Below are 17,015 nucleotides of genomic sequence, written 5' to 3'. Positions count from 1 at the left end.
TGCATGACTTAGATGACTGTTACTTACGATCAATAAAGTTTGTACCTTTGTCTTTGAAAACGCACAACAATTAGTATCAGAGTACCTTTAATTATGTAATCTCATTTGCATAAAGTCATTGCTATATGTACACTGACAATTGTCAACATTGGCGAGAAATTTGAATTGGCTTTGAGGAACGTGTAATAAAAAGAAGCAGAAGTAAGGACCAAAGCAGTTTACAAGCCTTATTTTTGGTATGAGGTAATCTGAGTATATTCAATTCTCGCTATTCGCAATAAGGGCGCCGCCAGCGGTTTGCAATGTATCATGGGAAAAATCGTGATGTATCATGGGAAAAGGTCGACATCAAGTCGCGCAATACGAATATTACCATGCTATTACATAGGAACACGTGACAATATTTTTTAGTTTGTCAAAATAAAGGTGTTACACGCGAATCGATACTCAATAATACTTAATAATGTGATTTGAAATGTGCACAATTAATTTTTCTGTATCGATTTGCGTGTAATACCGTTATATTGACAAACTAAAAAATATCACGTTTTCCATGATACATGGTAATATCGTATTGCGACTTGGATGGCGACTTTCATGATATATCACGATTTTTCCATGCAAACCGTTGGCGGCGCCCCTATTGCGAATAGCGAGAATTGATAATTGTGAAAGAAGAAATGTATCCGTCAACAGATGAGGAAAGGGACGTCTTTGAACTTCACCAAAAATAGGCCTATAACAACAAGCAAAAATGGTGTGAAAATCGCGAAAAAGAGCCCACACGGCAGAAGAAAGAATCCAAATTATCTCCAAAATGAAACAAAAACAAATATGATTATTGGTATGGTATTAGAGATCATAGTCAGGACAATAGAATTTGTTGCAACAAAAATAGAAATATGCGCATGCGTTGATGGTATGCATGATTGAAAGTACCAAAATGTATGAAAAAGTACAAATTCATCAAAAACGCGCTAAAAATATGACTAATACAAGGTTTGCGGAACAGTAGCTGTGTGAGTGAATTGCTATACCGAGTCTTATGCTAGAATTAGACATACCTTTTGAAAATCAAATTTCTTATTCAATCCAGAGCAACTCTATGGTGTGCTACTTTAATTACAAAAACAAGACCTTTTGAAATTAAGGGTTCATTAAGAAAGAAATATTTATGGTTTCACCACTGGGACCTCCCTTTTTTATAATCAGTAGATACCCAATCAAACCAGGTACCATTGTTTAAATTTTGTCATCGATTAATCTTTCTATCTCTTATTATGTAAAGAACAATGGGTGATAAAGCCTACTCAAAATTGGAGATATTCAACACGATTTCTTTTCTTTAATAAAAATGGTATATGTCTAAAAAGAGTTCAGCATCATGCCTATGTTATCGGTCTATAAAGCTGCAAAAACCGTGCCAGATTCTATACTTTTATTCTCGAGCTATTTGGAATTATGTAACAATACCTCAATTTGGCGCGAGATTTTCTTGACTACTTTTCACCATAAATCAGGCAGTGCCCATACGCTATAGATAGATATTTTATTTTCCATGCCAATACATACATATTATTACACACATTTCATTGGTTAACATGTCACTAATTAGGCATGGCGGAGCTGTCCAAAAGGCCAAAGGAGGCCAGAGGTGGACAACACCTTCCATCTTACATTACATTACATTACACCTATGTTAAAGCAAAGTACGAGGGAACACAAGGACAGAACACATAAAATTATGCCGACAAACAATTGAAATTACCATCACATAACTTAAAACATGCCATAATAATAGTGTATTGATAAGTTTTTTGAATAAATATATGAAGTATATGAAGTAGTTTTAAATGATTTGAAAATTTGTACCTTACTCATAGAGACTTATTAAATCTGATTTAAGTTTGGATTTAAATATGTTAGTAGAATTAGAATTTTGTGTCTCATGAGATATTTTATTCCATAAAATGGGACCCGATGATCTTATTCCTCTGGATGAGAAAGCCGTCTTATTTCTAACCAACTGGTAATCGTTCTTTCGTCTTGTGTTTATGGTATGGACATTTTTTCTTTTCATAAAATAACATTCAAATAATTTTGGTAATAAATTAACAGAATGCTTGTACATAAAGATTCCAAGATAATATTTATACATGTCAGAGACAGTGAGAATCTTAAGACTCTTGAATAGTGGGGCTGAATGAGCCCTAAAATCACTCTTAGAAATGTTTCTTACGACTCTTTTCTGTAATTTGAGTAGTTTGTCTAAATAAATCATATGTGTATTTCCCCATATCAGAATACCATAGCTCAAATACGGCATTATCAATGAAGAAGATATACAATACATTATTCTTTTAGGAATAAAATATTTTAACTTATGCATAATACCTACATTTTTAGAGATATTGTTAGATATTGCTTCAATGTGATATTTAAAAGAAAGATTTTCATCCATTATAATGCCCAAGAATTTCGTTCTATTTACTCTTGGAAGAACACTTCCATCGAACATTACGTTTGTATTGCTTTTGAAATGAAATGTTTTTTGAGGTGTACCCATAATCATAAAGTTTGTTTTTTGAACATTTATTGATAGCTTATTCGCTCTAAACCAGTTTGTAACTTTTCTTAGTTCGATATTAATCATTTCTATTTTGTCTGTAAGATTTTTGTGAGAATATAGGATGGTAGTGTCATCCGCAAACAGAACGAATTTCAGAGTCGATGATGTAATAATAATATCATTTACATATAATATAAACAACAGAGGCCCAAGAATTGAACCTTGAGGAACCCACATGTGATATTTTTCAATTTAGAATTACATGAATTATAACACACATACTGAGACCTATCACATAGGTAATTTTTAAACCATTCTAAGCATGTTCCTCTAAAGCCATAATATTCAAGTTTGTATAATATGATATCATGTTGAATAGTATCAAATGCCTTAGATAAATCCAAATAGATACCCAGAGTGGTTTCATTTTGATCAATGGCGTTATAAATATTGTCAATTAAATCAGTTATTGCCATTTCAGTAGAGTAACCTTTCCTAAAGCCAAATTGTCTATCGTTTAAAATTTTGTATTTATTCATAAACGACAGGCATCTATTGAAAACTAGCCTCTCTAAGATTTTTGAAAAGCAAGGTAATATTGAGACTGGTCTGTAGTTTGAATATAATTGGGAATCGTCTTTTTTATAAATTGGAACGACTTTAGCCTTTTTAAGGTCTTTTGGAACAATACCACGTGATATTGATGAGTTAAATATCATAGCAAGTGGGGAACACACTTCTTTGGCAATTTTCTTGATTAGCACATTTCTAATTCCATCATGACCTGGACCTTTATTACAATCAAGCTTGTCAATGACTTTTATCACTTCATGTTCTGATATAGGCGACATAAACATACTATTCTGAAGAGGATGTAGTAAATACTCATGATAGTCTTTATTACCATTTCCAATTTTTTCGGCTAATTTCGGACCAATGTGTACAAAGAATTCAGTGAACTGGTCAGAAATTAATTGAGGATCACTTATGAGATTACCTGAATCGTCTTTAAATTGAGTTTGATTATTTTTACTGCTGTTCTTACGTTTAAGTAAATTATTGATGTTTCTCCATGTTTGTTTCATATCATTTTTAGATTTGTTAAACTTTGTTTCATAATAATGACGTTTTGCCTTTCTGATGAGGCTATGTAGTTTATTTCTATACAGTTTAAATTTATTAAGGTTGTTTTCTGTGGGTGAGTTTTTATACTTTTTATAAAGTTTATTTTTGTTATTTATACTTTTCAGCAAACCACCAGTAATCCAAGGCAATGACGGATTTTGTTTCCTATTATTGGTGCATTTCCTCAATGGAATACATTCATTTATTAGATCTTGAAGCCTAGATATAAACATGTTATAATCTTTGTTGGCATCATCACCTTGTAAAATTTCTGTCCAGTTAATTCTTGATAACTTTTCCTTTAGGTGATTAACATTACTGGTAGTTAGGTTTCTTTTACAACATGTGTCCTTATTACTTGCTTGATTCTTCCTTACTTTAATGCTAGTTGAAATAATAGTCAGAAAGTGATCACTTATGTCAGTAATCAATATCGCAGAATTAATGTCATAATTGTCAGTCAAGATATTGTCAATTAGCGTTGCACTATGTTCCGTAATTCTAGTTGGTTTTGTAATAGCTGGTAACAGTGAATATGACAGAATCATGTTCAAATAATCATGAGTTGGTCTATGTATCTCCTCTTTTAATAAATCAATGTTAAAATCTCCCATAATATATGTAATTTTATTTTCGTTTGTGATTTTTACGAGAATCGGATTTATTTCTTCAATAAAACTGTCAATACATGTATGAGCCCTATAAATGACGCCAACCAACACATTTTTTTGGTTTGATTGATCAATTTCTATCAAACAAGATTCATAATGTTGTGTTGCTTTATTTAAGTCATGTCTCACTTTATATTTAACATTTTTTGATACGTATATACCGGCTCCTCCTTTTTCACGATTGAATCTATTTGTAAATTCAAATTCATAATCAGGCAAATTATAGTAATTATGCGGTTTACTTTTTAAATGTGTTTCGGTCAATCCGATGACAGTAAAATTATGATCAATTTCTTTTAGACAATTATTCAACTTATGAAAGTTTTTCTTTAAACTTCTGATGTTCACATTCAGTGCAGAAAATGTATGATCATGAAGAATACTATTATTCCGTAGTTCACTTGGGGTCATGTACTTACAGTTATTAGCATTATATTGTTCGTACACATCCTCATTTATATACTTGTTATCATATCTCAAAGGGTTGAAAACCATATTATCATATTTTGAGAAGGTACAATTTAAATCATCTGCTATTGGTAGCGATGACATCATACAATTACATCATATTATATTTGACTTACTTATACAGTTATATACATCCTGCATGACTATATGAAACATTTTTGTTTGACGACACATAAACAAAACAAGAAAACAACAACAAATTGCCAAATTATATAATTGAGCACCAACCATAGATGAAGCGCGCGTCCCGCCTCCCTAAAAGTACAGAATATCTGTTATTTCCTTTCGTTATTATTATTATGACTAGGATTTTGATTACATTTCGACATATCTTTTCATCTTGCCAAACTTTGAATTTAATTCGAAGGAGCTATATTTAGTACTCACACCAATCGATGACATGAACGATATACAATAGTATACAAAAAAACAACAACTTATTTTTAACCTGTTTACTCCAACATCAGGTCATAATAAATCGACCTTCAATTTTGCAACTGTATTTATTTTTTTGCATGACTATAATACTTCAATGATAATACTTCAATGATAATACTTCAATGATGGATAATGCTTTTATGCATTATATAATGTCAGAGAATCTCATCTTCTTTGTTTTGTTTGGCGACCATTGATGTGGGATAAACACATCAATGACCACCAATCATATATAAAATCTTATTGCCAACCTTTCTACTTTCACATTGATGTGGAATAAACACATCAATGACACTAAATCATTATATAAAATCCTATTGCCAACCTTTCTACTTTTACTCCCATCTTCCAAATACAATATCATCATTTCATTATACATGGGTATAAGAAAATATTATTAGATACAACATCCAGTCATTTTTAAGGTAATTTCCAAATTTACCATTTTTATCATTCAGCGTTAAGCTTCGTCTCAATATGTGCATACGTACATACTTCCACGCTTCCATCAAAAGTGAATTGACAATCATTTAATATTTTATATAATATAAGCAGTATACTTCTTTAGGTACAAATAATTGTTTAATAAATACAAACAAAAGTGTTTTCACTTCCGTAAAAGCGACAGAAGGATAAAAACACGAACTGAAAAGAAATACATATGATTTTCTATTGAATTTCACTTTTTCTTCTTCTTTTTTTTTTTTTTTTTTTTTTTTTAAATGAGAAGGAAATCAATTATCTAAATTTCATAGAAAATTTTTGTTTTTGATTAACTAGATTGTCAAGTCAAGTTGATTTTTTTACACAGATCTTGGCCACAAAGCTAATTGAATTCACCGGGAAACTGACATTCTTATAACAAACTAACACAATATCCTGATACACATGTTAATGTGACTTGTAGGAATCAAAATATGAATTTATTAATTTTGCATGATTTCTAAATATTTTGTTCCGTATAGTCAATATACAAGAGCATAAAGCATATGTGTTGGGGTCCTGATTTAAATCTTGAAAATATATGCAATATTGAATCAATGGGTTTTTATAATGGTTTTAAATGCGAAATCCGAATCACAGTCCTGGAGTTATAGAGTTGTCCGTTTTCAAGTAAAGTCAGTTGTGCAAAGAGATGGACCTAATTAATGTAAATCAGAACCTATGGTGGTATTGCTGACGTGCTTAACAGACTTGGAGAGTCTTCGTCTGGTTCTCTTGTTCTTGTACGTTTTTCTGGTGGAGGACTCGGTGTTGACATTGACGACTCATTCTCTGTATCTGATCCCCCAGTTACACTTGAGGCTGTGGACCGTTGACTCTGATTCATTTCAGGCATGGAATTGGCGACATCTGCAAATCTCAAATGGGTTGGAATTGGACGTGTACCAGGGATCTGATCTCCGGGGCGAACTCTTTGTTTCTTAATGAACAATGCCAGCTCTGTGCCGATAACTCGGAAGGTCCTGGGTAATTTAGCTTGACCAGCCTTCTTGAAGAGAGGCATAAGTCCTCTTTTTTGTTCCTGTAGTTCCATTGGATAGTGTTGTTGTACGAAATACTGTTGCCTGTCTCCTGTTCTTGTCTTTACTTTGTAATCCTTCAAATTCTTTGCGTAGCTCAAAACGAAATCCCGGTCACCCATTTGTGCAAATTTGGCTATGATGTTGGTAGGTCTGCCTTGCTGCTCTTGTAGTCGGTGGCAGTCAAGTAATATGATGGAGTGGGCCCAATTTTCAGGTACCCCATACACTGAATCCAGAACTCACGCAGGGCATTCTCAGTTTCCCATTTCTCTTTCTCCATTCCCTGTATACCACAAAATATCAAATTGTGTTTATAACTGTCAATTCTATGCTTTAGGTTTTCCCTGTACATGTCATCCCTCAGTGTGGCAAAATCATCATATCTGGCATACTTGGTCTTATTTAACGCTTCAAGTTTCGCTTTCAATTCTTTAATTTCCTCATGTGCATGTTGCAAACTCTCATCAATCCCGTCCTTCCATTCCTTCACTTCTTTCTAAAAGGTATCAAATCGTGTTATTACCTCGTTCAGTTTCTGTGGTATGTCCTTCAAATCATTTAGCTGCTTTATTATTATGTCCAGCTTATCCTCACCCATGACTATATATTTGGTATTCAGGCGTATATACTCACGACGGCAGTCAGCTTATATACCAGGACGATAGTATGCCCGGGGATAGTATGCTTTAAAGTATAAGATACGAATCCAGTATACTAGTACATTATCGTTGTGTATAAATCAATCGTGTATAAATCAATTGGAGGCAGGAGCACCGCTATCACACGTCTACTCCATCTAGTGTCAGTGTTGCCAATATTGTGTTTATGCTAATGTCATTACGTAATTAAGCATTCAGCATCGCTAATACATATTCGTTTTGAAAGACAAAAGTACAAACTTGAATTTAGCGTAAGTAACAGCCATCCAAGTCATGCATGAGCGGAGATACACCATAGTTGCGGGAACTTATTGACCAGCCCTCGTAGTATTTATTGGTTCAGGTGGCACACAGGATCACTAATTATCCATTTTTTTTTCACCTCATAACTCGAAAACTATTTTTGGAAAGTATATAAAAGTATACATTTTTTGAAAGGAAATGAGCTCATAAATCCAATTAAAATATCAGTTTTGGGCCAAAAAGTATCATTTTTGAAAAAATCCCCCCAAAAACGGGTTTTTTGACCAAAAAGTTTTGGTCCGCCATAAAAAATTAATTTGAAAACCAAAAACTGTAAAACATGAATTTTATTAATTTAGATAAATAAATGTAGAAAGTTTTTTTTATTTTTTCGAAATTTTGCTTAGTTTTAAAATATAGACAAAAAATCAGTAAAAACGTGTGACCTGTGTTCAAATGTTTGAATCATGGGTGATAAAAAAAGTTCTAGGCCCTAATTTAAAAAAATTTAAAAACACTATCTAGATTTTGACAATATCTAAACGTTTGACTTAAAAACTTACCTCAGTGATGCTTCATTTAGACGCTATGATGGACCAAAAATGGTTAAAAGTGGTCAAAAATGAACGATTTAGAAAAATACAGCGGATTTTAAGTCCATTTTTGAAGATTATTCCATAAATGTGACGTGACTTGTGACGTTTGGTCAAGTTAGAAAATGAGAAGGGGCGTCCAACTGCAGCAGATTGGCATTTTTTTGGTGATTTAGAAGGTAAAATATACAATACTAGATTTCGCGGTTCTCGGGTCGGGCACTTCTCGTGATAGGCCTATTTCTAATTACCTAAACCTGTTACCCATTTACCTGCCCTGACTTTTAAACTACTGCGAAATGCGTCTCTCAATGATCAAGACCCAACTTGACATAACTAAATCAACTCTGTTTGTTTTATATGTGTGATGCTTAATTCGGTAGTTCGGTAGGCCTACCCATAATCTGGAAACCCATCATTCGCTATTTCGCGGTTCTCGGGTCGGGCGCTTCTCGTGATAGGCCTATTTCTAATTACCCAAACCTATAATTATTGGTCCGATGAGATGCACCTGTTAGTCACAATGTAATGCTAATCATGATAATTGCGATTTCTGTTTTGTCCTAATTTTCATAATTTTGCTCTAAAAAGCAATGTTTTTAATTTATCGTTTTTGGTGATTTTCTTTTTCTTTTTTTTTTTTTTTTTTTGGTGTTGACAAATATTGCATTTTTATGTTCATTGTCCTTTTCTGAACCGCACACATGATGTTGTTACTACTCGTTGCTTTTACTTTTTAGTTGGTGCTTGAGAGGCACCACAGCGGCCCGTCCGTTAGACATTTTAACGCCCGTATAGCTAGGCCTACACCACACGAATCCCAAGTAAAATTTTAAAAGATTCTGATGTGTCGCATTACTCAATATTCCGTTTTTGTTACTGTAAATGTTTGTTGTTATCATATTTTATTCTAAACTTTTTACGGAATATCAAACACGTACAAAAGTCATAGGCCTATTATAGGCCTAAATGCCACAATAAGGTTGTCAAATATTTAGAAATCAAAAAAGTGTGTCTGTTGTTATTTTCAATCAAATAAACGTGTAAAAAGTGGGGTAAAAGTTGTAATATGTCTTGAATAAACTTCTTGTAAAACGGACAAAAAGTAGGCCCAAATGTTAAATGGGCAAAACATGGAGAGGTCACAAGAAAACGGAAAAACACGGAAATTGACAATAGCCTAACAAAACCGAATTTCAAAAGTAGAAAGCGGAACACTTATGGGTTTAAATTAGAGTGTGGTTTTACGGCCCTGCATGATTTAATATGCAGTAGGCCTACCGTATAGGGACCATGCTATAAAGAGTGTTTTAAAACACTGCATGAAAACATTCACGAAAAATGCTTTAAAGCAGTTTACCTTTTAAAGTATGCAGAAAACATTATTATAAACGTGAAAGTTGAAAGCCAGACATTGCAAATAAAAAGGCATTCGGCCAAAACATTCGCAAAAAGTGATGTAAAACCAGAAGCTTTTGTCGCAATCATAGGCCTACTAATGGAAATGTAGAAATAAAATTGGTTGTGAAAAAAGCACGAATTTGCGTTTTCGATTATATTTCTCGTTTGCAATTATTTAGCATTAAAACATTGACGAAAATGCTTTCATAAACGCGTGCTCGGTATGCCGATTTCAAATATCGACATTTTTGACATAGAGTTGTAGGCCTATGCCTAGATGGTCGATATGATGTATTAAAATGTCAACGTTTTTGACATTGCGTTAACGGTCAATCAGGAGTAGAGAACGTTTGAAAACGAATCCTAAATCCGTGTTTTAATAACACTTTGAAACATTATTCAGCGCCTTGGGTATCTAATATAGGCCTACCGGTACTGCTTGCCCAATTGTTATGGTCTTCAAAATTAAGACGAGACTGAACGACCGCAGAGGCCCCCGAACCAAGGCTGGGACTGCATAAAATATAATAGGCCTATATTCTTGTCCAACTACACTAACTTGGTAAATCAAATAATAACAATGAAATGAAATGAATGAATGAATGAATGAATGAATGAATGAAATAAAACAAATTTTTAAACATAAAATAATAAGCATAATAATGATGTACTATACGGGCTAAGTCTAGCCTACTAGCAAAATATTTAGGGCCTACGTTTTCTATCGTATCTACTAGATTGTGTCATCATTACAGGGCTTCTTACGGGTAACTATTTCTTACAGATAAATTTCATCTTTTCAAGTTCAGAATGAAACTTGAAAAACAAAACAAACAAAAAATTCACTATTATGTTCATATAAAAAACAACAACTATAATTTATACCCCTACCAGCGCTTTTTTTGGCGAAATTTATCGATTAGGCCTACTGATGGTAGTAATCGCGATGGGCGACTCCAGCGCCTCAATTAGAGAATAAACGATAGAATTTTTATTTTGCCTATCCTCTACCGTGTGATAGACGACAGGCAGGTCCAATATTTTGAGTAGTGGATGCCGGCGCAGCCGGTATCCACTACGATAAAAATATTGGAACTGCCTGTCGTCTATCATAGGTAGAGGATAGGCAAAATAAAAATTCTTTTCGTTTATTCTCATTCTTAGTCAGTTAAATATTATTTTAATAACTGTAAACAAATTTTTTAAAGCAAAAACTAAGTTACCGTCATGAAAACTCCCTCATTATAAAATGAACGAAACTTGTTTACAACTTCACGTATTCTGTTGCGCGTACTGCTAGCGCGTCGCGTATTCCGCACTAGTCTACGCATTACAGCGCAATACATACGCGCACCTCTACAAGCGTGTAAGGCATTATCAAGACGCATGATGACGTGGGGTCGTCTACGGGCTGATAAACGGCACCCGAAATCTTGCGATTGTCCAATCAAAAATGTGTCTACGAACTAGACCACTCCCACTGACTAAGAATCAGCAATCACCTCACCCGAATACCATGTGTGCGTGTCTTTGCTAGCTGTACGTCGCAGTACGCGTTACGAGAACGCGATCTATTGCGGGAAAACAATGATTTATTTGGTTTTGCATTTTGACGAGTTTTTAATGAAAAAGGGTCTTTAAAATAGCTTTTCTTATGGTTCAAATTTTAAGATGTCTTTAAAATCTATTAATGACAAGATAAAATACGGTTTGAAGATGACATTAGTGGTGAAAACTTTTCATGACATTAGTGATGAAAACTTTTCATCACTTTTAAAAGTGTTCCCTTTTAAGTTACCTACCACCGCTCATGCCTGACGATCTTCATAGAAATTGCGGCTTAATCATATCAGATAAGTAAAGTGTAAGTTTAGTAAGTAAAATCGTATGCCTTTTGTACCGTGTGTTTCTTTAAAGCTACTTCTTCTTTAATCGGAGTCAATTGTAACATTTTCTTTGCAGTAACGACAGAATCCTTGCCCTGTTGAAAGACATTGAAAAGTCGGTAAGTTGATATTATAAGCAATGCAGTATATTCGGATGACTCACGCTACGCCATACAAAAATAACAACCGACTATTTCTGTGATGTTTCACAATACGTAAAAGTGGTGTAAGAAGTAAATTCAGCATATTGACGTGTATAATGTTGTGCTAATTGACGTATAATATTGAATTGACTTTACATACCACCTTAGGTGATTAAGTGAATTAAAATGAAAGAGAAAATCGGGAAGGCAAGAGAAAAGAAAAGGGCCAATCATGGGCCAAAATAGTGTAAAATACAAACATTGTCCGCGCAAAGCTTTTTTTTGGAAGCTCAAAGACTTCACTAGAACTTGGTCAGTTCCCTCGGATCGCGATGTCCAAACAGTAGAGGCGCGTAGCGCCGACATTGAGGCGCGTAGCGCCGAGACGTGAAGAGGCGCGTAGCGCCGACATCGAGGCGCGTAGCGCAACTCAGATTGCTTGTGGTATGGTAGTAGTCAGACCTCATATAAATTACTTGTGCTACTGGGCAATGGCAGAGAGGCTCTATACTAGAGCTAAGACTTCATATGTACATTCTCTCTAAAACAAACCAGTATATGTCTAATACCCATACCGGGTCAAAATGATGCATGTGGGATTTTTTTCGTCTTCCCCCGGAAAAAAAATAACCCCCCACAAAAAAAAAAAAGAAAGAAAGAAAGAAAGAAAAAAAAAGCTGGCTACGTCCATGGGCATAACTTTGTTAGTCCTGCATCCGTTGCAGAGAATTAAAGACACTGATATCTCAAATTGAAGGAACATCCTTGCGGTCATTGTGTTAGATTATTCTTTCTTTATTGAAGGTAACAACTTCCAAGCAGGCCCTCAGCCAATTAAACATAGGCTAATATAATATTAAGTATAACAGTACACACGAGTGATACAGTATAAGATATTCAAAAACATGCAATCACAATTAGGAATTCATAAACTATACATTTTAACATGAAATGAGAACATTTGTTTTGAATTGTCTCAAAGACATATTTTCCATATCAGTTTTAATCATTGCTGATAAACTGTTCCAAATATGAGCAACTCTGACGTGAAATGTATATACGCAATCCAGAATTAGTGTTGCATTTTGGAACAATCAATGTATTAGAGGAATGATTTATGGCTACATTAGAATAAGTTTCATGAACAAATTCAAACTGAGATGATATGAAGGACTAAGATTTTTAAACATTTAAAAGTGTAAAAAAAAAAAGATTTTTCCCTCTGTCTCTTAATTGGATCCACCCTAGTGAGTTTAACATGTCTATTACTGGCGTCCTAATATCAGCACACAGAATCGTTCGAGCTAAACTATTTTGTAAAAACTGAAGCCTTCTTTGATAAAAAAGAAAAAAATCACACCACACTGAACTAACATAATCAAAATTAAGGGTTACAAAAGCATTTGATAACATAACAAGAGTGTGATGTGGAAGAAAATGTCTACAACGCCTAATAATACCAATTCTTTTGATACGTTTTCTAGATAAATAATCAATGTGAGAGGACCATGACATATTTTAATCAAACTTAACACCTAGATATTTGAACTCATCAACCTTTTCAATTATAAAATTGTTGTATATAAGATTTAAATACTAAATTTATCTATGATATGATTGTTACCAAGGATCATTAATTTAGTTTTATCTACATTTAAAATGAGTTTGTTAGCTGTTAACCACCTTGCTACGTTACACATGTTTAATTGCAATTTTGCTTGAAAATCTACTTCATTCTAAGCTCTACAAATCAAGGTTGTGTCATCAGCGTACATGACTATTACAATCTACAGTGGATGGTAAACAATTCACAAACATTATAAAGAGCAATGGCCCTAAAAGTAATCCCTGCGGCATTCCTATTATTGATATATTCAAATTTGGAGAGAGTAGAATTTACTTTAACAGCCTGGGATCTGTTATTTAAGTAAGATTTAAACCAAAACAGTTCATAACCATTTATGCCACCTCTGTTCAGTTTATCAATAAGTATGTCATGGTTTACCACATCAAAAGCTTTTTTTTAATCAAGAAAGATCATACCTGTAGCATATCCGTTATCCATATTATTCAGAACAAAAACTTGAACATCAAGAAGAGTTGTAGTCGTTGAATGATTGGCACGGAAACCAGATGTACTTGAGAGAATATTTGCATCATTTAAGTACTCATATAATTGATTATATACAGCCCTTTCAAAAATCTTTGACAAATGGGTAGGACTGAAATTGGTCTATAATTACCAACATTATTTTTTTTATCACCTGACTTGTGAATAGGTGTTACGTGTGCCTTGTTCCAGTTCTCAAGATACAGAATTGCTTAAAGACAAGTTACAAATGTAGGCCAGGCAATCAGAAATAAGCGGTGCAGCCAATTTGAGTAACTTTACATTAAACATGTTAAATTGATCAAATCCAGGTGATTTGTTGTTATCCGTATTACATAATGTTCTAATACGAAATCAGAGGTACATTTCTAGAAACTTAGAAACTTAACCTTATTTACAGTACAGTATTGCTTACAATATAAATGGTTACTTGGACAAGTTATACATGTTTTACTATCATATTGCATATCAAGTGTATTATTGATAGATGTAAAATAATTGTTAAATTCATTTGCAATAATACCACTTGAATTTGTTTGACCACTATCAGAATTTATACACAAGGAGCACTAGCAATTTTCTTAATTGATTTCCATAATTTTTACTGTCTTGCATATTATAAGTAACAACTTCATTACAGTCATATTTAGAGATAGTACCTCATGTTGTTTACTTTATTTCTTAACATCCTTGCCATGCCCCAATCAGCGTGATCATTTGTTTTATGCGCCGTATAGCATAATAATAGTCTCTGTATTTACATAATTGCAGAAAATCCCCATTAATTCAATCGGGGATGTGTCCTTTGAACTTCTTTTCCTTAAATGGTGTATGCGTATCCCATGCTTCATTGAATAAAGATTGTCACTTACTAAGTGCATTATATAAACTCCTCAAAAAACGGCTTAATATCGGAAATATTTGAAATCTATTTCCAAATTGTTTCATATCAATACAAGCATTGTTCTTTCCTGTCAAAAATGACACTAAATTTGTGATCATAACTTATTCTATTGTTGAGTAACTGTCTTTGAAAGACAAGGAGGTCTCAAACAAAATGTGCCAAATCTGTCATTGTCTGCGCCATTTGCACCAGTAAACATGAATAAAGAATACCACACTGTTTCATTAAAAACGGTTTCAAAGTCCTGCCAGTCTGATGTACCGATCTTCTGCAGATCTTCTTGATCTGTCTTTGAAATCTCCGGTCCGACAAACTTGACTTTTAGTTTGGAGATCATACTGTAGGAAAATCTAAAAGTTGCCGCAACGTTATTCTTAGGTATGCCGGCCTTTGGCTATAATGTCATGATTCATGAAAGGTTACCATGTTTATGTTGCTGACTGTAGTATGACCATCAAGCATTAAAGCAGTTACTAATGTGTCATAATGTCAGTTTTAATTTGATGATAACAAAAAAAATCGATGGAACATGATCGACATACCCTCAAACCAATGGTGGTGATAATTAACAAAATAATCATACGTGTGCTTGTTTATTTATTTACCAGATTAAAGACGGCGAGGAGATCAACAAGGATGAGATGATTTTCTCCTCTTAAGCGTGTTCTTCTCAGCGTGTTCTTCTTTTTAAAGATGCTATGTTGTTAAGTACGAAACATTAGGAAATTCTGGGAAACGCTGGGAAATATATGCCAAGGAAAAGTTAAAACACAGTCACTAAGAAAAGCCGATTGCAAAGGTTAATTCAAATCAAATGAGTGTATTTTACAAAGTATGTTCAGGAATAAATTATGAATTGTTCTCTTTTGGAAAGGTTTAAAAAAAATCCCGATAAAATGTCTTAAAGGCGAGAGGTCCACTTGTAACACATGTTTTCTACCACCTAACAATTAGGCCAAATAACCAACATTCTTATTCCAAGTTTGAAGATGTAAATAAAATACATGGCTTTCGGGATGGTAACCACCAAACTACCGTTCGTACAAAACATATCTTAGGTCTTAAAGTTTCACTGGGATTATGAGAAAAGCATAAGCGTTAATTCAATACCCAAATGCATTAGTATAAATGGGGTAATGTTGTGGAGTGATGCTGTCAATCAAGTCATCAACTTTTAAAATGCATTAAATTTCGATCATTTAATAATTAAGAAAAATATAAATGACACGAAGTTTGAATTTTTTTAGTTAATTGGGTAAAAAAAGTCTTCGTAATTCAATGAATGATACGTGGATATGTTATGTGTTAACGTAAAATAAATGTTATTTTGTCGTTTGTTGGGATGTCACATACGTTACCGAACGATTGCTATATTAAATATTAGTATACAACATATTTCAAATAAAATAGCTAATGTTTGTGTCAGAAGTACTCTATTTGACTACATTTTTGTTGTACGAATTGCTTTGTCTTCGATAGAGAAGATGTTTGTTAATTGTATATAATCTATTATCGAATTTGTAGCATGTCATCGGTAGTATGTAGTGAGCTATATGAATCATTATATTCAGAAATGGCACAAGATGTATTAAACTAAACTAATGAAATTAAGCTAAAATAATAAATTGATAAAACATGCAAAGATAAATCAACACATACCTATTATGTTATATAGTGGTGGTTAAAAAAAGTACACCTACTTTTTACAGCAAGTTTACTGATTTTCCAAAAGTAAGTTATTTCAATATTTCATTTAAAATTAGTATAGTTCTTTAATCTAGAGTGGTGAAAAAATATAAACCAAGAAACTAAAAATAAGTGAAATTGCTAATTTGAATAAAAAATTACAAAAATCACTTTTTCCAAGGGTAGTTATATCTAAATCATGCGTTTCCTTTAAAAAAAATTAACATAAAAAAAGTAGTTTGCTCACAGGAACAACATTTCTGTGGAAAACTGTCCCGGTATGCCGGAATATTTTACAGAGCTTATTCTGTTAAAGAAAATTTGATATAATAGCTACTATATTTGAACTTTTGATCGAGCGATTTTGTAAGGAACCCTTCAGTGTGTTTTGCTTCATGGAGAATTATTCTGAGAATAACGTGTGATGGACTAATTTATAATTTTCATGATTTTTATTCATAACTTATTTTATAACTTATTCTTACGACCTTTGTTAGGGTTCTTCAACACTTACGCTATATGTGCAAATAAAAATAACAATTTCTGTCAAAAGTGAGTGTAGTTTATTTTGAATCACCCTGTAGATTTCAAAG

The 17,015-nt window shown here is 33.2% G+C and overlaps 1 protein-coding gene across 1 annotated transcript in view; it reads left to right on the top strand.

The window, feature by feature from the left end:
• The window catches only part of LOC140146671 (transient receptor potential cation channel subfamily M member 1-like), a 112,717-nt gene extending 96,955 nt beyond the window's left edge, over window positions 1–15,762 (top strand). Inside the window, exons 3-4 of the mRNA XM_072168540.1 lie at window positions 11,656–11,698; window positions 15,345–15,762. Coding sequence (XP_072024641.1) covers window positions 11,656–11,698; window positions 15,345–15,395 — 94 coding nt within the window. The 3' untranslated portion in view covers window positions 15,396–15,762. The remainder of the gene's footprint in view (window positions 1–11,655; window positions 11,699–15,344) is intronic.
• Window positions 15,763–17,015: the final 1,253 nt, after the last annotated feature.

The sequence above is a fragment of the Amphiura filiformis genome, chromosome 2 (genome assembly GCF_039555335.1).
Source record: "Amphiura filiformis chromosome 2, Afil_fr2py, whole genome shotgun sequence".
In the NCBI taxonomy this organism is placed as follows: Eukaryota; Metazoa; Echinodermata; class Ophiuroidea; order Amphilepidida; family Amphiuridae; genus Amphiura; species Amphiura filiformis.
The sequence above is the reverse complement of the archived record's forward strand: the minus strand, read 5'-3'. Positions and strand labels throughout refer to the sequence as shown.